Consider the following 25,544-nt stretch of genomic DNA (forward strand, 5'->3'; position numbering starts at 1 on the left):
TAAACACAATAACAAACTTTATTCGTTAATTTTGAAGATATTTTGTTGGCATATCTAGAATGGTAACATAGACATAAATATATATTTTCACGAGGTAGTATTCGTAAAACCTGCAGAAACTATTGGTGAGGCGTAAGAATTTAAACCACTTTTGTGTATACATCTCCATGTAGTCTGTCTTCACTCTGAGTTTCAGTCAGTAATGCTGTTTGATTTCCTACATAAACATTAACATTTCATAACTTTGGTAGAACATCCACACCATCAACATATATCCTTGTAAAATTATGTTCATTACCTAAAACAAATATAAAAGCATTTAATTAGAAGTTTTAATATATGACTTTACAATTTCTGTTTTCTTATTTGCTAAAAGCGTAAGGAAGGAATCAATTTGATGAAATTTTAAATAATCACAATGGGAAAAGCATGAGCGGTAAACCCACTTAATGCCGAGGCGACATATATATATGTCGTCCTAACGTAATTGTCAATGGGACATATATGTCGAGCGGGGTTTAATGCCAAGGCGAAATATATGTCATCTCCAAAAATTTAATTAGTATACCTATTAAATCAAGAAATTGCAATTTTATACACTTTAACCTCAATTATGTTTATAGTATAAAAATTTGGGACATCTTTCTTGTTATCAATAGTAATTTTCTAGGCAACATCAATGACAAAGATTTATGACATCATAAATATTCTTTCTTTTCATTCATTGTATTCTTTTAAATTTTCAGTTTTTGAACGTCAGCAACTGCCATAGTATTTAATATAGTCAAACATCCAAGAAATTACTTGACACACAACAAATCAATTTATTCCATATTGATAAAATTTTAATAGGTTTTTCTATATGAATTGGATTTTGAATAAACAAGCATATTCACCTGCGAAAAAGGATATTCACCGCGCAAAACGTCGCGTGCTTTTACGTGACGAATTTTGGTAAAAAACCGTTTGATGTACAATTGGTTTAAGTATAAATAATTGCAATTACATACATTTATCTCGAAATATGGAATAAAACAATTACTGTCTTTTGCTTCGGTAAATATGTGGTTTAATTGGCTTTAGTGAATATCAGTTTTTTCAAAAGTCAATAAAACTACATATTTACATCATCAAAAGACAGTAATTGTATATTATTGACTTTCGATGTCAGTTCATACAATGATTTATCTAACTAATCAATAGTTGAATAATGCCATGAAACTCTTCTTCAGTCTCGTTTTCATCAACATCCCTGGCATACACAATTTTGGGATTTGGCGTTCCTCATGAATATATTCATATTAAAACCCGTTAATATTCGTTAATGTAACGATGCATAATTTATCAATTTATTCTCATATACATTTAATGAAACATCTTAAATCTTCCATTGCTTAAATATGGTAAAATGCAAAATCAGCCTCTTCCCATTTCACTTTTAAAAAGTTATTTTATCTAGAAATTATCAATCAATCGCTCTCTACGATGTGTCATTGTTACTTTATCCATCATATAATGGTGTAAAATTGAGAAACACAGTAGAATGTAGCACATTATAATATATAAGTTGAAGGTCGCATTGTGGCCAATTGTTGCTTAAGTCCACTAATGGATAATATCTATCAATGTTTTATCATTAATTTTGATCTCTAAATCTTTGATATGTTCGCTAGATAGGATTTTATATCTTCAAATTAAGTTTAAAAATATCCATATCATCAAGCCTATCCGACTTATAAACATATTAACACTTTTGGTATTTGGCTGAATTTTGCCTTTGAAAAACCTTAGATATACTTCGAGTAGCCTCCTGACGCCAAGCAACAATCACTTTTTAAATTTGACGTCAAATGTTTTACACTATGATGTCAAAGTTTACAGGTACCTGTGTGATTTTACGTAATGGCGGACAAATTTGCATCCAAGTGTAAAAATGTCTATTTACAAACATGTTATAATTTAGCGTGTTAAATAATATGTAAATACTGATGTTCTCAAGTTTGAATTCATGTTCTTACCTAAATAGATGAATTTCTGGAAAATGTCGTCTTTTGTATCATTCTCAAATATATCAATCTGAGAACCTTCTTTTGTAACGTCAACGACAAGAGCATCAAATGCCTTTCCTACTTCAAAGTTGCCAATTGTATCGGCAAGATCCAAAACTGAATAAAAAAAAATTGTGTTGATTACTTATTTAAAAAAATATTATAGACAAATAGAAGAATCATTAGATCAGAGAGAAAAAATAAACTCCAGCAGATAACTAACATGTAGAGGCATATGTTTTCATTCGTAATTAACAGAACAAGTAAAATAAGATTACAATTTGGGCATTTGAAAATCAAACAAACATATAAGTCTCTTCTGAAATACATAGGTCTTTTCCTGTGTAAAACATAAACAGATGATGAAAAGTTTTCTTACCTTGTGCCCCGCCTAATGTTGCCATCATGAAAGCTTCTCTGTGAGATATATGGATCTTTTCTGTGTGAATGGCGTGAAAGTTTGACACATGTAAACAACATCTCATGGCATCGTGCATCGACGTGCTGTATCCACCAGAACAATCTACAAAAGATTTATTTATTTACCGACATACATTGAAACAATACAATTATTCAACAAAACAATTTAATGAAAACAAAATGACATATTCCTGAAATATGACAGGAATGGCGAAAGAAATCTGAAGGCTTGTTTATCAGTTTTGTATACTACACATTTGACTTCAAATTGAAGTCACTTTTCAAGATGTAATATTCCTGCGCAAGGTACAACTGTAACCGTTTTTTTTTCAATTTATAGAAATATTATTTCTCGCTTTTAACTATTATAAAGAGAATGGAAAGCCAATACCTAATATAACAATATTACATGCATTATAAAGAACTCCCATAAAACTTCCAATCACCGTGAAGACCTTGTCTAGCACATATCTATAAATACAAGTGTCGTTATAAGATATATGCAATCACTTTAATTTTTACATATTGCTTGATTTAAATTTTGGTATACTTTATGGTCGAAAACAGCGGTATACTACTATTGCATTTATTTGTTTCGTCAAAATTTGTATTAAATATATGAGTAACAAATATATTGGCAACGAGAATCATCAAAAAAACAGCAATTGATGATCATCCAGTGAAGTAATATAGAAACCGTTAAAATATTATAACTACACCGTGGTCGATACCTCTGCTGGCGGACGGTTAGTCACAGAGGGTATCATTAGCACATTGGCCTTTTCTTTTGCACTTGCATGAATATTCAAATGTTGATGGATTGCAATTTTCTTGTTATACAATTTTCGAAACTATTTGAAATAAAGGAATATCTTTCCATTATACTAAGCTTTAGTTCATTGCACGAACTTAGTTACATTGTAGATTATTTAGGTTTTATCAGTTATTAAGTGTGTGTTTACTATTTTTGATTTACAAATAATAAGTGTCGTATTGTGCATCATATTTAAAATGTAATGTTACTCACCAGTTCCTAGACCGACCTTAATACCTTCATCTAACAGTTGTCTAACATCACACGTACCACTTCGAATTCTATTAATAATAAAATAAACCATTGTATGACTTTGTAATAACTCGTCATATACTACTCCATGCAAACGCTAAACTTTCTATAATCATTCTTACAGGCTGGGTTTAACCCTCGTCTTTGTCGAAACAGAATGAGTTCATATATTTATTCCTTCGTAAACACTTAGATACTTTCTTCTTATTCAGTAATGCCAAGATATATAAAATGTCTTTCTTTAATTTAAATAATAAAGGGCTGCGCTAGGCGCATGATACGCCCGTTGCTCTTTTAACTTCTCTTTTATGCTTTAAATGAATTTATATGATCAACTAGAAATAGTGTGAGCCCTGTCATACCCCCCCCCCCCCCCAAATAATAAATAAAAATGCACAAAAAAATTGGCACTATTAAGGCTACCTCAAATTTAATTAGGTTGGTTATCTTAATTTTTCATCCATACATAAAATTTTGTGAAAGTGTTAGTTATTGTCCCAAAATTGGAAAAATCCCCAATTTTTTAAGCATAAAAATTCATAACACGGAAATGTGAAATCTGAAATTCATAAAAATTGATAGAGAGCTTACATTAATAGATATGAACAATTCACCAAAGTTTCATGGACATTGGTGGAAGCCTTTTTGAGTTATTGTCCGAAGTGTTAAAAACCACCCTTTTTTTATGAATAAAGCCCCATATATCCAAAACTTAAAATCTTAAATTTATAAAAATTGAAAGGGAGCTTACATCAATAGATATAAACAATTCACCAAAGTTTCATGGACATTGGTGAAAGCCTTTTTGAGTTATTGTCTGAAGTGTTAAAAATCACCCTTTTTTTATGAATAAAGCCCCATAAATCCAAAACTTAAAATCTGAAATTTATAAAAATTGAAAGGGAGCTTACATCAATAGATATAAACAATTCACCAAAGTTTCATGGATATTGGTGAAAGCCTTTTTGAGTAATTGTCCGAAGTGTTAAAAATCCCCCTTTATTTATGAATAAAGCCCAATAAATCCAAAACTTAAAATCTGAAATTAAAAAAAAGCGAAAGGGAGCTTCCATCAATAGATATAAACAATTCACCAAAGTTTCATTGACATAGGTGAAAGCCATTTTGAGTTATTGTCCGAAGTGTTGAAAATCACCCCTTTTTATGAATAAAGACCATAAATCCAAAACTTAAAATCTGAAATTAAAAAAAAACGAAAGGGAGCTTACGTCAATAGATATAAACAATTCACCCAAGTTTCATGGACATTGGTGAAAGCGTTTTTGAGTTATTGTCCGAAGTGTTGAAAATTCCCCCTTTTTTTATGAATAAAGCCCCATAAATCCAAAACTTAAAATCTGAAATTAAAAAAAAAACCAAAAGGGAGCTTACGTCAATAGATATAAACAATTCACTTAAGTTTCATGAAAATTGGTGAAGGTGTTTTTGAGTTATTGTCCGAAGTGTGGACGACGGACGGACAGACGGACGGACAACGGTATACCATAATACGTCCCGTTCCGGGCGTATAAAAACTATCAATGAACTGCCCCAAATAAAGTTAATAATTTAGTCATACAGTTCATAATTGTTTTAAAATTTTAGAAACTACTTTTCGAACTCCATTAGGCAAAGATGATCTAAGATGATTGAGATTAAATTTTTTAAGTCCTCTTATGTGATACAACTCTCTTTAAGTTTTCATGTCTTTACATAATCTTTAAGATGGTTTCCAATTTTTGGATTAAAGCATTCCTGATGAAAATAAATCCAGAAGGCGCATCGGAAACATCAAATGTATAAAACTGCTGTCGTTGGACTGTTCACATACCTAGCTAATATCGTCCACTCAGTGTTCAAGGTTCATCATTTAAACCTTCAAATTTATTTGTTTATTCTTTGATTGACCCTTTTGCTCAAATAATTTCTAACGTATTTGATTATACCAAGTTTTTTGTGTATAGGTTCAAATGAAGCCGACTACGAATGCGGGAATTTCTCGTTGTGTTGGGGACCCACTGGTTAGCGTCGGCTGTTTTCTGCCCTTTTGGTCAGGTTTTCTCTTTGACATATTCCCTATTTCCATTCTCAATTTTATATTAAATTTTATCTTAAGTACAAAATGTAATGCATCTATGTTTCCTTGGTTTGCAAAAAGCTGGGTTTAAGCTAACATTATTTATTAAGTGTTATTTCAATTCTTATCATTGAAAAAAAGAGAATATAAAACCAACATGACAATAAAAACAATAAACAACAACAAAAATACAAACAAAATTATGTAATCATATTTAAGAACAAAAGGACAAAACAATCTTTATAGTTATCAAAGGTACCAGGATTATCATTTAGTACGCCAGACGCGCGTTTCGTCTACATACGACTCATCAGTGACGCTCATATCAAAATTTTTATAAAGCCAAACAAGTACGAAGTTGAAGAGCATTGAGGATCAAAAATTCCAAAAACTAATGCCAAATATTGGTCTATGCGTCTATACTTAAGTGTCAAAATGAACATAGCCATGCTTCTATGTTTAAGTGTCCAAACTAAATGTTACTGCAACTCTATCCGCTTATCACTATTGATTTGAAATACGAGTATGTCTGTTAAGCTATAATATTTAGGAGATTACAATATACAGAGCTACAAACCAACAACTGTCTGTTAAAAAGTTCCAAACATAATATTCTTACGATGTGTTAGAATTGGGACAATGAACATAGTATACTTACGATGTGTTAGAATTAGGACAATGTGATATACCAACAGAGGGTACTTACGATGTATTAGAATCAGAAAATGTGCGATACCCCATAGTGTACTTACGATGTGTTAGAATTAGGACAATGTGCGATACCAACAGAGTGTATTTACGATGTGTTAAAATTAGAACAATGTGATATACCAACAGAGGGTACTTACGATGTGTAAGAATCAGACAATGTGCGATACCCAATCGTGGAATTACGATGTGTTAGAATTAGGACAATGTGATATACCAACAGAGGGTACTTATGATGTGTTAGAATCAGACAATGTGCGATACCCCATAGTGTACTTACGATGTGTTAGAATTAGGACAATGTGAGATACCACATTCACGATCCTTCACTATTTTCCTCTCTTCTGTTGTTAAATAGATACCATGTGCTAAAACTGTCTACAATAGAAAATTCCCAAACAAATATGAAATTAAAATGTTTGTCAGTGATCCAAAATATTTAAAACTGTATCATTTAGAGACGTGCGAAACGCTTTCATTTGCCAACTTTCATAAAGAACACCCACTCTCAGGTCAACCAAGAGTATTAATGACCAATTGGAGGTAACGAAATTAACGGAAAAAAAATTTCGAATGATTTTTTCTTACTCTTCATGTTGACAAAGTACCAAGTGCGTATCATTACTATTTTGTTAACATTAATTATCGATATGGTCATAACTATAAACAAAGTTTTTGTAAACTTTTGAGTTTTTCAAATACTAAGCTTTTCTGCGTAAGGAATAGATTGCCTCAGGTGCATTTGACACAAAAAAAAAATAGTTATATTTTGTCCTCAATGTTCTTTAACTTCGTACATTTTCGGTCTTGTTTTTACTTCTTTTTTTATTCCGGCGTTAATAGACGGTCTTTTGAAGACGCAACGAGTCCCGCGCAAAAACAAAATTTCAATCCTTTAATCGATGATGAGTTTATTTACAACCACACCGGGTATATCCGCTGCGGGTAACGTTTTCATTCCCCGAAGTTATTACTAGTCCAGTAATCAGCACTTCTATATTGACATGAATTATTGATATGGTCATAATAACAAATAACCTGTTATCAAATCTTTGAACCTCAGGAATTGATTACCCTAGGTGTATTTAGCAAAACTTTTAGAAATTGATTTACTCAAAGCTCTTCAACCACGTTCTTCTTTTGACCTTTAATACTATATTTTTCTTCGAGCGTCAATTATGAGTCTTTTGTAGACCAGACGTGCGTCTAGCGAAAATAACTTTCAATCCTGGTATCGATAGTGAGTTTATTACTATTTGTTAGATGCATTTTTATCACGGTCTTTCTATTTTGAATTTCCTATGCAGTTATGTATTTTTGTTATTTAACTTTTTTCAAGTAAAATGGGTCAAATTCAGGATAAAGAAACCCCCTTTGGTATAAAGTTAAACTGGCAAAGTCTGCAAATGCGATTTTATAAAAAAAAAATAACAGAACATATCACAGATAACAGGATAGATATTCCGAAAATGCGCCATACGCGCGTTTTGTCTAAAAACAAAAAAACTCACTATCAAAATAAACAAAAAAGAGAACAAGCGCAATTTATGATTATGACGAAACGGTGCGCAATTGCATTAAATTAGATGGCACACAGGAAAACAATAGCAATATATAGGGTACAGAAAGGCTCTTTTCCATCAGTTTACAGTAGACATACAATGAGAGAAACCTAGACATGGAGAAGTACAGATAGAAGCTACGTGCATTACAGAATAATCAATAAGCTAGATCCCACACAAAAAGGGAATAATGCACAGAACTGAAATGAGAAGTTGGTGATATGTCCATGCACTAAATACTAAATAAAGAGGCAGACTAGTGTCTGTATAGCTCATCTGGTGAAAAAATATACTTAGTTTGTTGTGTAGACTGTTATATAAATATACTAAAGTTACTCCTTGTGTTGCTCTTAATGTTACCAAAACTTCAAAACAAAAACGCTAATCATTTGAATGGTTGTGACATCTTTGTGTTTGACTTCCCTCTTGTATCATTTGCCCCTCTTAAGGCAGATAAAGCTTACAATGCTGATAATGTTTGTGATTAATTCTTTAAACCTTTCAAAGTAATAGTCAAACTCGCAAACACATATGAAAATATGTCTTTTGTAAGGGCATATTTCAAAAATAGGTTTTCAAATGCTCTATGTTGACCGTACTTTGACCTATAATGGTTTGCTTTTGCAGGTTGTTACTTGGATTGAAACTTGTCTTATTGGCACTCATACCACATTTCCTTATATTTATTTGTACGGAATTTGCAATTCAAATACATCTTGCCGTGCTGATTAATTTTGGGAATTATATTCTTCCAATCCATGTGCTTGTAAGCATTGAAGGATAGAGGTACCATAAACTTATCAGTGTTAAGTAAAATTATATATTGCATTGTATAACGCATTAGTTGTACAATGTAGTGGATTCAAATAAAATTTTAAACAAAGGAAGATAACTCTATTTTTACAGATGAATTTAACAATGAAATCATTTATATTTCTATTATCAAAAGTTATGGTATACCATCAATTTTCATTACTTGAATATCTGAGCATATATTTCATTAATACAGTTTTGGAAATAATTATGAATAGGATGAAAAGTATTTTTGATCAATGAACTATATCTTTTATATATCAAAGGAAGTGATAAACATTGGAAGATTTAGATAAGAAGTCAGTATCGTATGGTTTTGATTGTATTTCATATTACCTTTGCCCCAAAACGACAATAATGGTTTTACAGGTGCAATAACTACAAAGTAGGTAGAAGATTTTTCTCCAGTAGTCAGGGTAGATAAATCTTATTGTGCTGATCCTAATTGTAATTTACATCTTTTAATTAGCCCAATAGATTCATCGATAACAGTTGATATTTTATGGGCATTAACCCCAATACAAGTACTAGTAATTATATTTGTATCAAATTTTCAGGATATATACATATTGGCCTGCAGATTGTATATATGTATAGTTTTGAAACAATGATAAGGAAATTCAAAAAAAAAATGTAAAAATTCAATTTGTCAGGGGCAATAACTTCAAATCACGTTGGTAGATTTCCAAAATTTCAGAATAGATAGAACGACATGTGCTGACAATTTATACAAAGTTGGCTTCTTGATTGGTCACTCTGGACGAACACTTTCATATACTAGGAAACAGAAAAAACATTGACACATTCACCATTTCCATTTTTATTTTTTTAGTTCCATTGAATCCTTTGAGCAGCTTGAGAGGAGAATTTTAAAGAAAACAATACAGATGACTCAAAGTGATTGTAAAAGTTCACAAGGTGAGCTAAAAAGTGCAATACTGACAACAGGTTATAGAAAGGATGAGTATATGAAGAACGGGGCTGCATTTTATTTTATTACATTCAACCCTGACAGGAATGATTTAAATAAAAAAACGATTTTATTAAAAACTTGCATAAAATATTACATACAGATAATAATAAAAACATGTCATATTTGTAATAGTATTTGCATAATGGAAATACTTACCCTTTTTAACAAGCCTGTATGGTCATATACATCAAAATAATGATTAGGAAACATGTAACCAATCCATGCTACTCGTAACTTACTGTGAGTTTGAGTTTACAAGATTAAATTCCATCGTTTGTTGATTTGATATATCGGTATTTACAACGAACAATTTTTTACAATAAAAATATTGTATAATTTTCTAAGTACAAAAATCTACATTTTAATATGCTATTATACCCAAAACCGATATTTATAAATATGTAAATTTCTGAGATAATCGTACGCTATAATTATATGTTATAACGGAAGTGTTTCGTGGATACGGCGGACTATCATAACTGGCACAATATTCTTCGATTAATTCTTAAAACTTTTTTTTGCAGATTAATTCTAAATTTTACCTTTTCATGACGTGGCAAAATAAGTGTGGGAGGGAATGACTTAATTCTTTAATGGTGTCATCGATTTTAGATGGATTACAATTTTCGAACGAACACCAAGGCTTGATTGGAGCTAATAAATCTTTATCAATTTGAAAATGAACATCTTCTTTCCTCATTTTTGATGTCTAGTGACAGTCATGTTCAATTCAGATTTATCGAAAGGAAGAATAGCTCTAGAAGTTTGGACGGTAGGACAATAGTTATGTCGATTCATTTAATTGTCATTCCACCTTCTTTTATTGTCCTGGTACTCCCGCATAAATCACCACTACAATTCCCTGTTATTAGAAGATGTAACATCCCAGCCTATGAGACTGAAACTAACAGGTTTAACCCATTATTTAAAATCATACTCATTCAAGAATATCAGTTGAGATGTACTCTCTTTTACAAAAGACGGAGATTTCTTGGTATTTTCAGATCTTTATTTGAAGTATTATGTATTACAGTGTACAGGACAATTACTTTTTAATAAACGTCAAGTAATATGTGTCAAAACCAGAATCACGAAAAAAGGTATTATTATATTACTGGCTACATGTTGGTCCTTTATAAAAGTTAATCAAAAACAATACTAAAATAGGAAATCAACAAGCAGCAATTCGTGATTATATCGAAGAAGTGAGCAAAAGGGCGCTGAAAAACACTACAAAGACAAATAGTACACACAAGCACCTATATACTACGATTACAGACATACAATGGGAGAATACTAAATGGTGAAAGGAGGCAAAAATAAAGCACAGCGCATTAAGATATAATAAAGTAGACTGAAAATAGTTCTAATGATAGAGAAAATAAGGATACACAAAGTGTTCACGCACTGCAAATGACAAAAAGGAACAAATACAAAATATAACAGACAAGCTTATATAAAGATATACGAATTAACATTGCATTCATAAATCACAAACATGCGTATCTTACATGAGTAAAAACAAATACATTTACCTTATACTTGCAATAAATATTTGAAATAGGAAACTGGCAATACATGGTATAACGAGGCATATTAGCAATTTAGGTTACATACAAGTGAAACTTACCTTTTTACTCAGAAGTCCAACCTGGTCATATACGTCTACATAATGATCATGGTCAGGAAACAGATCACCAATCCATGCTACCTCAGCTTTTGTTTCACTGATGTGAGTCTGAATGGAACATCAAAATAAAAGCAACAGTAGTCAAACAACCAATGTTCTAGCTTAAAATACGTACTAGTTACGCGATCACGATTTGGTTGACAGTTATTGAATAACCGTTTCACAGATGATCTCGGATATGTTTCTTATGTCGTAACTACAATCCCTTTCCCTTTTCGCGAATATGACCTACAGAACGTAAACATTTACCGGGTTTGGTATAACATGAGCAACACATCGGGTACAACATGTGGAGTATGATCTGCTTGCCCTTATGGGGCTCATGAGACCATCCCCAGTTTTTGCAGTGATTCGTGTTGCTTAGTCTTTTAGTTTTCTATGTTGTGTTCTATGTAGCACTATTTGTCTGTTTGTCTCCTGTTCTTTTTTAGCCATGGCGTTGTCAGTTTATTTTCGATCTATGAGTTTAACTGTCCCCCTGGTATTTTCGCCCCTCTTTGACTAGTAATTGATAATTGTAACAGATTTATTTTTTCTCTCGTTGAAGTTTAACATAGCACTTATTTTTATATATGATACTCTTTGTGGACTGATTTTTAAAACATGTTTTGGTGTCATAGCGATGCAAGCTGAACAGAAAGAGGCAATGAATATTACCAATAGACAGATGGGAACAATATATCAGCAATTGCAGCAGTCTGAGCAGAGGATAAAAAATGTAATTAGTTCATATTTTTCCAGCGAATATACATGGTGATAATCTTCTTGCTTTTTTTCTTAAATAGCTGAAAAGACTAAGTAATAGTTAAACACGACACTTTATTTATACCTGAACATGAAGTCCTTTGTCATGTGCCAACTTTGCAAGAGAATTCATCAATTTGTGATCACAAGATACAGCAAACCGTGGGGTAATAATGGGTTGTATTCTTTGATTCTGCAAAATAACATTGTCTGAATCACAAGGCGTGTACACTAATGTTCATTTGAAATAGACAGTAACTGGTAAGATTTTGATGAACATTTTGTTGTGAACTTCTCTTAGTTAATGGGTTAAAATTATATAATTGTATGTACGGCTGAGAACACATTAGGACGAAACAAAGGATGTGGAAACATCGAAAAACACGTCATGTTCAAAGGAAAAAAAGACAATAAAACACCAAAACAAATACGACCGTGTGTGTTAAACTTGCGATATTACTTTCTTGTAAGCTGCACCCCGTATCATATCAGCACCCAGTATAATATCAAAATATCAAACAATTTTTATAAAGATATGCTTCTTTATATTCAATTTAAACTGTCAACACAAAGTGAAGTTCTGGTTCTGAGAGCAAATAAACAGCAGTCATTGTCTGAGTTTTCCACGATTTATTTGCCAGGCTAGTAAGATCTTTATTCATGAATATGGAGAATCGATAAATGCAGTCCCAAGTAATATTGTTAGGAAAATTTTGATGCAAGATATTATGATACTGTAGTACCAGGAAAACAACACGACTTTTTTTACATTCGGAATGCCCTAAGTCATTTTCAGATATGTATAATACACACTTTCAGAGACTTAAAAAAATATTATTCAAAATACAATACTGATTTTTTTTTATCATTTCTATGAGGGCGAAAAACGGAATCCCGGTTGTTACGTCTTAACAAGAGATTTTGGGGATATATTTGGTTTTTAAACTCAATGACCACAAATGGTATCAATTTATTAAATCATAACGTTTAGAATTTTCATATAATACCTGAAAACCAGTATACACCCGTTTATATTTTTGCTTTATATCATATAACTGCCTTCATGCAATCAATATAATAATATAAAGTAATCTATGGCATGTTCTATGCATCTTCGCTAGCCAAGGTTACGAGCGGGAGTGGATCGTAACCCTTGGCTAGCGAAGATGTGTTCTATGGGATGCTGCTAACAAAAGTCCGGGTTTGAGTTCTCAGTAATTTTTGTATTCATAGTTTCTGGCTCTTCAAAACTTTTTTAAGATTTGGATTTTTATGTTTTTTGCCTCAAATTTTATCGAAGAAAAATTCTTTTACTACCAATTCAACTGCACTAGATGGGCTGTCGATAATTGATGTTTCTTCGATGATATTTGTGCTTTTCTTGAAAATATTAGACCAGGTACACCAATGTTGATTGTATTTAAGTTAAAAAAAAACTCATTAAGGATAGAAGAGCTCATAGTTTTGGACACCAGATGCGCGTTTCGTCTACATAAAACCCATCAGCGGCGCTCAAATTAAAACCATATGGGTGGTTGAATCAAATGTTCAAGAAACACAGAGATTTTCCCCTCAAAAGTACGAATCATCTGAAATATAAATTACCTTACGCTCCAACACTGAATTAACAAATCTGAAACAAAAGAAGAAGTATAAATGTAAATATGTTAATATAGTTGTTTAAATTTCTAAGATATATTGTAATAAGTATTTATTTCCCGCATTTTTCTCTAATGAAAAAACATATTTTTCTTGACCTATTGCCGAATAAAATAGATTTTTTAAGTTTCGTGTACTTACTTTTTAATACGAGTGATTAGCATTCTTCAAAATGAAATTATATATCAAGAGTTTCGTTTAAGAGAAACATTGCAATACTGCAGGAAGTTTTTTCACTTTAGCATATGTTGGACCGGGATTATATTCCTTTATGCACATCCACAGATAATGTTTGTGACTGTTTGCTGTATCAACCATTTCCGACTAGCCGTTTAGTCGACGCGTTTACAAGGCACTGACTGCCAGACAGATAGAATACAATCCTATCTTTCCTGGTGTCCATAAATAGTTATGCTCTACTTTCTTATTGACAATTCTCAATTAAGTTACACATAAAATTCAGCAAGGGTTAATTTTCTAGTTTTATCTTTGACATACCTCTCCGTCTCGGATGCTGATTCCTCGGCTGTTTCTATATAATACTCAGGACTATTTTGATTCATGTTGACTTTTCCAACAAAAGCACGCTGACCATATTTGTCTAGAAAAAGAAAAAAATATGTATGATACACTTTTAGGTTAGCAAAACTTTGGAAAAGGGGGGGGGGGGGGGGGGGGTTCGTTTCGTTGATGAAAACGGGAAATGCTTAATTTTGAACAATGCAATTTAGGTGAAATTTAACTAACATCATTTTCTTTTGCTAGTCAAAAAAAGAAGAGCTTTGAACGGCATACAACATTCCATCCTCACACCTCATGGTCATACTCGGTAGTTATTATGACAGTATTACTATTAGAAAAAAAAATATCTAAAGATCTATTGACACTGAAAAGCTATATATGTTAAGTATGACGTCCATTTTCACTGAAATATAAAATTGAGAATGGAAATTTTATTTTGGGGCCTGCAAAGGTCCACCCCAGGGTGCCGGGTTTTCTAGCTATAGTCGTTGAAGACCTATTGTTGATCTTCGGCTGTTATCTGTTCTGTGGTCTGGTTGTTGCCGTTTTGAAATATGCCCAATTTCCATTCTCAGTGATAAATAAGGAAATGTTGCATATATAATATTTAAACAAATATCCATTCTAGACTCAAGAACAAATAATGGGTATTTTCAATGAGCAAACTCATACCGTATTTTTTTCATGTCGTTTCGGCCCTCAGTCGATCCGGTCCGTATCTGAGGTCATTTTGGTTCCTTTATAAAAATAATACTTACAGGGAATAATAGAGGTGTACGTATATCACTTGCAGTAAATAAAGGATAAAGAATGTAAATAAAGTAAATGTCTCTTTAACACATTCCCAATTTCCATTCTTAATTTTATCAGTATCTATTGCACCATGGAAACAACAGAAATTACCTATAATATCACATAACTTCACACAGGCGTCAGTATGTATTGTACCATAGTAACATGCCGTCGTTGTTCCATTTCGTAAAACACGTCTCTGTAAATAGATTAATTTCTGTCTTTAACGTAATTTAAAGTAATAGGATAACAGAAATTAAAAATAATGTTTGACAATACAAGAGACTGTCAGACAATACCAACCACTATGTAGAAATACAAACAAAAACAAACAATATCGAACAACACATGATCGAGAAGGGAAGGTCTTGTTGCCGGTACCGGTACAAAATGTCAACAAGGTACTAGTTTTACATGCACAAATTTTCTCGTTTTTAGTAAAAGTAAAAGAAAAATAATTATAACATTGTACAATCAAGTCACTAACAGGATGACCACTATTATCAACAGTGAAATAAAATATGGTACAAATTGATTTGACACACAGGGTCAAAATGTGTTCGATAGCGATGCATATAAGATAGCTACAGCTATAGAATACTGTCGCTTCCAGAAACAAAACAAGACTCTTCTCTAAGTACATAGACGTCGCGTACGGTGTTGGTGATAATACGGGTTTTGCTTTCCAGTTCGCCTTTATTGCATTTTTTAGAAGTTTCGGAATTGATAACTATATAAATGTATATATCAAAATGTGCGTAATTAAAAGTAGAAATGGAATATGCCTTAAAATCAATACTTTTATTCATTTTGTTACTCGAATGATCCCTAAAAACACTGATTTTGAGCGTGTAGACAAGTAACACCGCGACATATGATCAGCGTTGCTTTGAAGTTATTTTTGTCATTTTTTAAACTTATTAAAAAAAAGTTGTACTCCTAGCAAGAGTAGTCTTTGGTGTTATTGGTGTATGTTTTATTTATGACGTCATCGTTAACTGGACGCGTCTGACCAGGACGAAAAGTTCACTTTGTTTTGTGGTCAAGCCGAAAATAGAAAAAATATGGATAGGGATGAAAATAAGAGTGATTTTAAAAGGAAATTCAAATAGATTATTCTGAAAATGATATATCTTTTTTATTCCGTATATATTAAGGAAAAAAAATAAAAAGTTTTGTTACAACATTTCAAAAGATCGTGGCTGAATTAATGATTTTTTGAAATTTGTATTTTTGTCACAAAACCCAAATCTCGCATATATTTTGGAGCTCTTCAAAATTCGAACGAATGCTGTAGATCCAAACCACAATTTACATATCCACCCTTCCTGTGTCAAAATTATACAATAAATATACAACTTTCTATGTCTTCAACTAGTATGTATTGTTTAAATTATGTCCAAAATTTTTCATTTTATTAAATCCGTTGAAATGTCACACTCGCCGTTTTTTGACGTTTTGGCGTATTTGTTAAGTGTCTTATGAAAAGTAAAAGGCAGTTGCAGTCTTTTCTACGATATGAAATTTTATTCAAACGTGAAAACTATTTTTTTAAGTGTATGAAAAAAAAATTGTGTCGAAGTTTTAAAAGAAAATATTGAAAAAAAAATAAACGCGATCTTTTTGTTTTTGTCTAGTCAAAATGTCACAAAACGCCGTTTTCTGACATTTTTGTTACAAGTATGATAAGTCATATTATACAGTTTTGGAGGGGGAAATTTGAAATTATAAAAGCACAAAAAATACTATATAACATTAAAATCTACTGTTCAGGGATTTTTTTGAACCCATTTTCGATCACATGTCGGAAGTATTAACGACCCAGGCGCGATTACTTTTGTCTAGTCATAATGTCACACCATGCTTTTTAACTCGTCTTGACGTTACGTTCTGTAAAACTTGACATGTAGTGCCTAACGTCGCACATTACGGAAGCCTTTACGTGCCATGCTAATTAACTTTTACCAATTTGATATAACAGATTATGAATTTGATATAACAAACTATGCATCTGTTTCGGCGGAGAACATTTTAGCGCATTGGTATACATAGGACATTTTAGAGAAAAAAATCTAACGTTTTAGCGCCAAAGTAAAGCCCATTTTAGCCCAAGATTTTTAACCCATTCGAGCAAAAATGGAAATTATCAATGCCCATTTTAGAGCAATGCTTTAATCCATTTTATGATTAATGATTAATGATCAATATTTTTTTTAAATAGAAGCAAGACAGCACAATTTAAATAATATCATGTCCATTAAAATATATTAAAAGTCCGTTCTAGCCTGGAATTTATATTCCAGAGAACGTACGTAATGGGCTTTGGGTATACCCCTATACAATACTGTTCATAAAGTTGCAGTAGGAACTGATTTTTCTCTTTATCTTGTCTAGATTGTGGTGCACATTCGTCTATACATTGTATTTTTATATATGTTGTTGTTTGCAATTTGATGATAGTATCAAGAAAAACGTAAATAGCTGAGTGACAACTATAGAATTACTTTTATTTCCATGATGAACCAAAGTGAACATATATATATATATATACATACAACTTTAATATTAAGCCAGCATAAATTAATGCTCGTGGTTTTAGTATTATTCAACTAGGCAAGTTTTCGCTAAAATGGGCTATCGAAAATACAGCTGAACGGATTAATCCTGCGCTAAAATGGGCTCTAATGTCTGTGCTAATACGATCTAATATGTCCCCTGGTAGTTTTTCGCTAAAATTATCTGCGCCCATCTGTTTTCTTGTTCATAGTTGAGATTAAATTTCCTTTTGTTTATGAAATTGGCAAATTTGATTTAATTAATTTTATTGTGGTTAATTTTGTATTTTCTTTCAACTGTTGATTCTTTTAACATTTCATACAGGCGATGAAACAAACGATTCAACTAGTAAAAATTTTATTCGGAAGTCATCAAAAGCGGATAAAAGAATAAGCCCTTGACACCATTTGCGAGTATGATGGTCTTGTAAAACAATGATAGTCCGTCGGAAGGGGGCGATAAATGACTGACCCGTGTTAAGAGAGAGCAATATCTTTTGCACGTAAAAGTCACCCTTTTAGATTTCGAAAAGAGCAGGCTAAGGCTACAAGCAAGCACTCGCACCCTCAAAGTGGAAACGGATTAATCATAAGTTGTAATAACTTGTTTCCCCATCCACTATAAATAAATATGTTTAAACTTAAAGAAAAGGCAGCAGAAAAGACTGTGGTTTAAGTTTAAACTCTTTTTTTAAATATCCTGTTTCAATCAAAAGAAAGAGAAAATATCTTTGCTCCAAGGGAATACTAGTTTAAATGAATATTATTTTTCTGTTTAAATTTAACTGTACTTAAAAAAATATGTGTCGCTTTTGCATTTCGGTTCTATACGTAGCAAGTCAAGCAAACCGCTCATATAAATTATGTTGTATGGTAAAGCTGCACGAAATGAAAAAAGTACGACGTTATTTATACAATGCATGAAAATAACGTCAAACTAACGTCAAACTAACGTTACCAAAACTAACACCAACACCGTACGCGACGTCATACCAGTGTGTCCGCTAGAACGAAGTTCTACCGAAAATAAATTTAAATTTTACAAACACTATTCCATCAAAATAAGAATTGACATAATTTATATTAATGCATAAAAATGATTGATGCAGACTTTTTTATTTATGTAGATGAATAATTGAAAAGAAAAACTTAGCACAAATCCTGACAAACATTTGGCATATAAAGTGACGTGTCTACTAGAGGACTGCTCCCTTGCAATGTGTCCGCCTATAAGGTGATAAATCAACATGCGGACAGCCCCCTTGTTATGTAGCTTATAAACTGACGTCCTTCTATGGACTGTTACCTTGTATAATGTGTCGGCGTATATGGTCACATGACCTACTGGAGACTGTTACTTTTTGATGTGTCCGCGTTTAAGGTGAAATGTCCCGCTGCAGACAGCTCATTTTGGTGTGTCCGTGTCTAAAGTGAATTTTGAAAACAGTCAGCGTTTCAGTATAGAACAATGCATTGTATGTATTCATATCTCTCAAACATGCTCTCATTTTAAATTTGCATATAATTTGCCACTTGAAGTGACCAGCCCGACGGATACGATATATTTACTAAAATGATATGATTTCTATTATACTTGCCACTGCTTTTTCGTATACATGTTCAGCGAATTTAAGGTCTTTAAACTTTGCCTCAGTTGGAAATGTGTACTTCTCTAACCATTCCAGAAGTCCAAGATCTAATCCTTTACCACTGTTCGGATACTGAGGAGCATGGATATGTGTATCGATAAACCCTGGTATGACGAACTGTCTACAAAAAACAAGTCCCTATATATACCGAGGAATGTTAGGTTACTGAGGAGCATGGATGTGTGTGTCTTTAAACCCTGGTTTGTCGAACTGTCTACAAGAAAATAACAAGTCCTTATGTATACCAAGGAATGTTAGGATACTGAGGAGCATGGATATGTGTATGTTTAAACCCTGGTTTGACGAACTGTCTACAAAAAAAAAACAATTCCCTATATATACCGAGGAATGTTAGGTTACTGAGGAGCATGGATATATATCTATAAACCCTGGTATGACGAACTGTCTACAAAAAAAACCCGATTCCCTATATAGAGCGAGGAATGTTAGGTTACTGAGGAGCATGGATATGTGTATCAATAAACCAAGCTATAAAGAATTGTCTACAAAAAAAAATCCGTAATATAATATATAACTAGAACTGTTAGGATACTGAGTAGCATGCATGGTATGACAAATTGTCTACAATAAACAAATACTTATCTACGGGAAAGTGTAAGAATACATAGAAGCATTACTATGTGTATCTATAAATCTTGGCATGACGACCTGTCTACAATAAACCCTTACATACAAGACACAGGCAATAGTAGATATCAAGAGAGTACGTAGCGCGATAATCAATACAATATGTATACAGAAAATTCAGTATGTTGGAGCATGTATATACTTCAGGATAGTAGCACGATAAGTCGTTGTGCAATCGTGTAGATCGCAGTAAGGGTGTGGTACGGGCTTGGTGCGGTCTCCATTGTTATGATGATCGTGGTCAACTTTGAACATGTTCAAAACAATCGTAATGCGGTCGTGGCGTAATCAGGTCGTAGAAGAAGCGTAGGAAGAGCGCAGTAAGGTGGTGGTAAGATCGCAAAGGTCGCTGTTTCATCATAGCGAGAGCGTAGCCAAAGCGTTATTCTAATTAATTGGAGAGATTGCGCTACGATCTCCCAGCGACGTTGCTACGCCCTATATATAACGAGCGTAATTTATTAATCATGTTATAATCAGATAAATCGTGATATGATCGTAGTGAGGACGTGATGAGTGTAGAAAGATCGTGATAATAGTATAGAGAGGTCGCAGAATAAGCGTGATGAGAACGTGGTATGATCGTAGCGGGATCGTTGTAGAAGTAAATGGGGACGTAGTTACAACGTGATTGAAACAAAAAATTACATTTTCATGCCGCTCTTCATACTGCGAGATCACCACCAACTGAATTCATTTTAGATCGCGGTGAGCGTGGTTTGTCGAACTGTCTACAAAAAAATAACAAGTCCTTATGTATACCAAGGAATGTTAGGATACTGAGGGGCATGGATATGTGTATGTTTAAACCCTGGTTTGACGAACTTTCTACAAAAAAAAACAATTCCCTATATATACCGAGGAATGTTAGGTTACTGAGGAGCATGGATATATATCTATAAACCCTGGTATGACGAACTGTCCACAAAAAAAACCCGATTCCCTATATAGAGCGAGGAATGTTAGGTTACTGAGGAGCATGGATATGTGTATCAATAAACCAAGCTATAAAGAATTGTCTACAAAAAAAAATCCGTAATATAATATATAACTAGAACTGTTAGGATACTGAGTAGCATGCATGGTATGACAAATTGTCTACAATAAACAAATACTTATCTACGGGAAAGTGTAAGAATACATAGAAGCATTACTATGTGTATCTATAAATCCTGGCATGACGACCTGTCTACAATAAACCCTTACATACAAGACACAGGCAATAGTAGATATCAAGAGAGTACGTAGCGCGATAATCAATACAATATGTATACAGAAAATTCAGTATGTTGGAGCAAGTATATACTTCAGGATAGTAGCACGATAAGTCGTTGTGCAATCGTGTAGATCGCAGTAAGGGTGTGGTACGGGCTTGGTGCGGTCTCCATTGTTATGATGATCGTGGTCAACTTTGAACATGTTCAAAACAATCGTAATGCGGTCGTGGCGTAATCAGGTCGTAGAAGAAGCGTAGGAAGAGCGCAGTAAGGTGGTGGTAAGATCGCAAAGGTCGCTGTTTCATCATAGCGAGAGCGTAGCCAAAGCGTTATTCTAATTAATTGGAGAGATTGCGCTACGATCTCCCAGCGACGTTGCTACGCCCTATATATAACGAGCGTAATTTATTAATCATGTTATAATCAGATAAATCGTGATATGATCGTAGTGAGGACGTGATGAGTGTAGAAAGATCGTGATAATAGTATAGAGAGGTCGCAGAATAAGCGTGATGAGAACGTGGTATGATCGTAGCGGGATCGTTGTAGAAGTAAATGAGGACGTAGTTACAACGTGATTGAAACAAAAAATTACATTTTCATGCCGCTCTTCATACTGCGAGATCACCACCAACTGAATTCATTTTAGATCGCGGTGAGCGTGGTGAGATCGGAGTCTAGTATGACTGGGGCTTACTGAATATTCTGAAACTCATATTAGAACATGCCAACAACTATTTCATTCTCCTCACCCTCTTTTGAGTTCTGTAATGTTAACTTTACTTCTACCCCCAAATGGTTCCAAGTGTTTATCTATCTGGTCTGCTTGATCAAAGAATAAAATCTGTGAATAAAAATAAACAGGCATTATGGAAGAACTAGTAGGTGAATTAACAGGCATTATTTTTACAGTGGGTGAAATAACAGGCACTATAGAATGTGCGTGCTCTCATTGCACGACCACGTTTGAAATATTTGCCACTGGACGTTAAGCAACGAACAATTGATCATCACCATTTCCAAAATTCCTTTTCGCTAATTGTTACACTTCTTTAACCTGCGTAATCGTGACATCTTGAAAGTTCTCCAAATGAATAGCACAATTTTCGCAAAGGTACCGACTATTTATCTTCCTGTGACGAGCTCTATTTTTTTTATTTATTAATTTGATAAAAAGGAAACATTTTTCTTTCCAATAACATACAGGAATATAATATTTATATGTAGATGAGAACAAATTTGATGTGAAACCAGACTGAGTGTTCATTTCATGAAACTAATGCATTGTAATTACAAACACGGCATAACTTACGGTTTGTTTTTCATGTACAATAAAGTATTTTAAAGAACACAACTTACATATATATTTTATTTCTGTGTCATGTGTGTATTGATGTTGTAAATTTACCTTGTACCGAAAAATACCTCTTAATTTGGTTTTCAAATGTTATAAAAACTCACCACTAGTAAATATGGTAAAGTAATAAACTTTTAATTCAAAATCTTTTCTCTCTCTATTTAATAAACACAGCATAATCATGATAATAAAAATCCCCTTATATATTATTTTACTTTTGCCATTATGTGTTTAGTAAAAGGAACGTTCACCACACATCATAAATTGTGTTAACCTCATTTATTTCAGACATTCATTTTAAATATTACATGTATGTATGTAGTATTATTCTTACTCTATGATATTATATTTGATCAATGTATGTCAAAATGCTCAGTCATAATGCTATCAAAAATAAATAATATTGCAAACGACAAATAATCGTTTATGTCAGCATTGCTCCATATATAATATAACTTGATAGAATAAAGTATATGTAAATAAAATATTATCACTTGAAGCAAATAATTCATAGCCGAATTTAATTTAATAAAGAACGGGGCAATAAACCATGTACCTAATACGCACTTTACACGCACATGATTATTTTTTATAGGAATATTGCTGTTTTTCAGAAACAATGAAGTTTATATTCTATAAGTTATTAGTAACCTTAAATTTTCATAATCAAATTAAATCTTACACAGCGTTGCATTCAATAGACTCGCAGTATACACACAGTGATAATCTATTAGGACAAATATGTCATGGTTTTATTTAACCGATCACCTGTAACTATTTCGCGTCTGTATGAATTGTAATTATACATACCTTTCCGTTAGAAACTCCAATGATGTGATCTGCAAAAACAATTAATGGATTTTCAATTGTCGAATGTGCAAACATTCCACGTATAACAAATAAAGGTCGGTCCATATTTAATGTCTAGGCGGCGTGGAATTGGTTACAAAGTGAAAAGTAACTTGGGTTAAATCTAGGACATAATATAGTATAATATTTCCAGGTTAAATAGACCGTTTACATAATCTATTGATTATAAGTTAAAGTATAGTATATACTTTATCATATAGCAATCACAGTAACTTTCTCCTCACACTTTCTCTGAAATGATTGCTACACAAACTCGCACCTTCGATCGATACGAATTCTCACTCAGGAATGAAACCAATCTAACACTTTCCAGAATTTATTATAATTCCAACCACAAATTGATTACTTTCACATTTTTTACAACAAACTTTGATCGAATTAGTGTTCATCTACATCTACCGTATGTAATGCATCATTCTACCTAATACGTCTAAATTTCATGATACTTGAAGAATACAAGAAGGCACTTATATAGGGATATTTTTTTTTTATAAATATTGAGTCAATATTAGCAGAGACATATAATACATATATATTATATGTCTCTAATATTAGCAATAAAAATTCCAATCATTTTTTATAAAGTTTTTGTATGTTGATGACGTATAGATAAAACATGTTTTTATACTATTCGATTAACACATGCATTCGCAACTTTTTTTTACGTACACATGAATTATTGTACATTAATCAATTTTAAACAGAGTAGTAGTACTCATATCCTCCTCTAAATATTCATACCACCGTGACTGGCACGTCTTTGTGTACTAATGTCTAAAAACAAAAATTTTCATCAATCAAAACCGGGAAAAGGCAGATTAAACTGGACAAACAGGACAAGGAAATTCAAATCAACAAATAACTAGCTATAGTCCGTCAACTAAATTTGCATTAATTCAAGAAGTGAAACATAGGTATAATTTTATCCCTTTACTCTCACATATTTTTTCAAAAGTATAAATAAGATAAGCTAGCTTTTCTCAATTTTATTTTTGTTGAATACTCATGGCTTAAATAGTCACAAGATTGAAGATGTAAAATGATTTGTAAATTTGGTTTTGTAAAAATTCAGTATCTGATTTACCTGGTAATCACACAGATTTGCATTCTTTTTCACTGTAAAACCTTTAAGACACAAAGAAGAGGGAGACTATCACCAGGAGGTATAGCAGTATATTGTACACAACATATTGTTAGGGGTAGACAAAGAAATGAAAAGTTCAGACGCAACGTTAGATATTGCTACTACCCCGAAAAATAGCGTTAAGTAAATATTTGACGGGATTATTTTTTAATAGAAATGCTTAAATAAATATTTAAAATTATACACGAAAATAAAGATTGATTCTTAAATTTTCACATTATGATACAGCGATATTCCTACAAAAACACATAATTACCAGCAGTAAAATTGAATATCCTATGTTATTTAAAAAATCATATTGGATTAATGGATTCTCACGGTATTTACACTTGTGTGTTATACTTTGCATTTACCCAAAATGGAAAGCAGGAAGAATTAAATAAAGCGCGTTTCCAATTTAACGTCATTTTTTCTGTTACACTAAATGGTAGCTATATCTGACGTTGCGTCTCCATATTTTTATTTTGGTTTTATGTTGGATAAACAAACATTTCAATTGGCCTCTCTTAGTTTATTTATATTTTTGTTATTTAAAATCATAAATACATGTATGAATAAGGCTTATTCAGAACTTAATAATTGGACACTGGTAGCTTCAAAAATGAAGTTCTGCAAATAAGCAATCAGGGGGTATTCTGATCTATGGTGACTTCAATGTCCGAACCAGAGAACTGCATGATAACATCCAAAATGACGGGGCAATAAAAAACTTAATGACTGTCCTGTCCCTGAAAGTTTCCCATAGTAAGACGTTCGCTGGATAAAGGAATTAACATACTGCAACATTCTTATGTCCCTTTGTAAAGACATGCAGTTTTAAAAGACTTCTTAATTTGAGATCACAGGTATATTTTGTTCGATGTGATCTCCTTGTTGAAGACCGTATTATGGTTATCTTTTATAAATTGTGACTTGGATGGAGAGTTGTCTCATTAGCACTCTCAACTCACATCTTCTTATATCTATAATAAAAAAAATTTTGCATAGACAAATAAAATTGAGAATGGAAATGGGAAATGTGTCAAAGAGA

General features: G+C 32.5%; 1 protein-coding gene across 1 annotated transcript; it reads right to left on the reverse strand.

Annotated features, from left to right (window-relative positions):
* Positions 1 to 23,573, reverse strand: LOC134708105 (guanine deaminase-like). Its single transcript, XM_063568407.1, has 13 exons — positions 23,311 to 23,573; positions 21,896 to 21,987; positions 19,228 to 19,399; positions 15,186 to 15,273; positions 14,259 to 14,361; positions 13,707 to 13,734; positions 12,187 to 12,294; positions 11,298 to 11,405; positions 6,600 to 6,697; positions 3,496 to 3,563; positions 2,428 to 2,571; positions 2,019 to 2,165; positions 1 to 298 (listed from the first exon to the last, which is right to left on the reverse strand). Exons 1-13 carry the CDS (start codon positions 23,413 to 23,415, stop codon positions 237 to 239), a joined length of 1,323 nt encoding a protein of 440 aa, XP_063424477.1. The 5' UTR covers positions 23,416 to 23,573; the 3' UTR covers positions 1 to 236.
* Positions 23,574 to 25,544: the final 1,971 nt, after the last annotated feature.

Source organism: Mytilus trossulus, chromosome 2 (assembly GCF_036588685.1).
Source record: "Mytilus trossulus isolate FHL-02 chromosome 2, PNRI_Mtr1.1.1.hap1, whole genome shotgun sequence".
NCBI classification, from domain to species: Eukaryota; Metazoa; Mollusca; class Bivalvia; order Mytilida; family Mytilidae; genus Mytilus; species Mytilus trossulus.

Coding starts and splice junctions, on each gene's coding strand:
- LOC134708105 (XM_063568407.1), bottom strand. CDS start 23,415: ATGGACCGACCTTTATTTGTTATACGTGGAATGTTTGCACATTCGACA. Junction 21,988..23,310: donor TTGGAGTTTCTAACGGAAAG/GTATGTATAATT, acceptor TTTTATTCACAG/ATTTTATTCTTTGATCAAGC. Junction 2,572..3,495: donor TAAGGTCGGTCTAGGAACTG/GTGAGTAACATT, acceptor AATCTTTTGTAG/ATTGTTCTGGTGGATACAGC.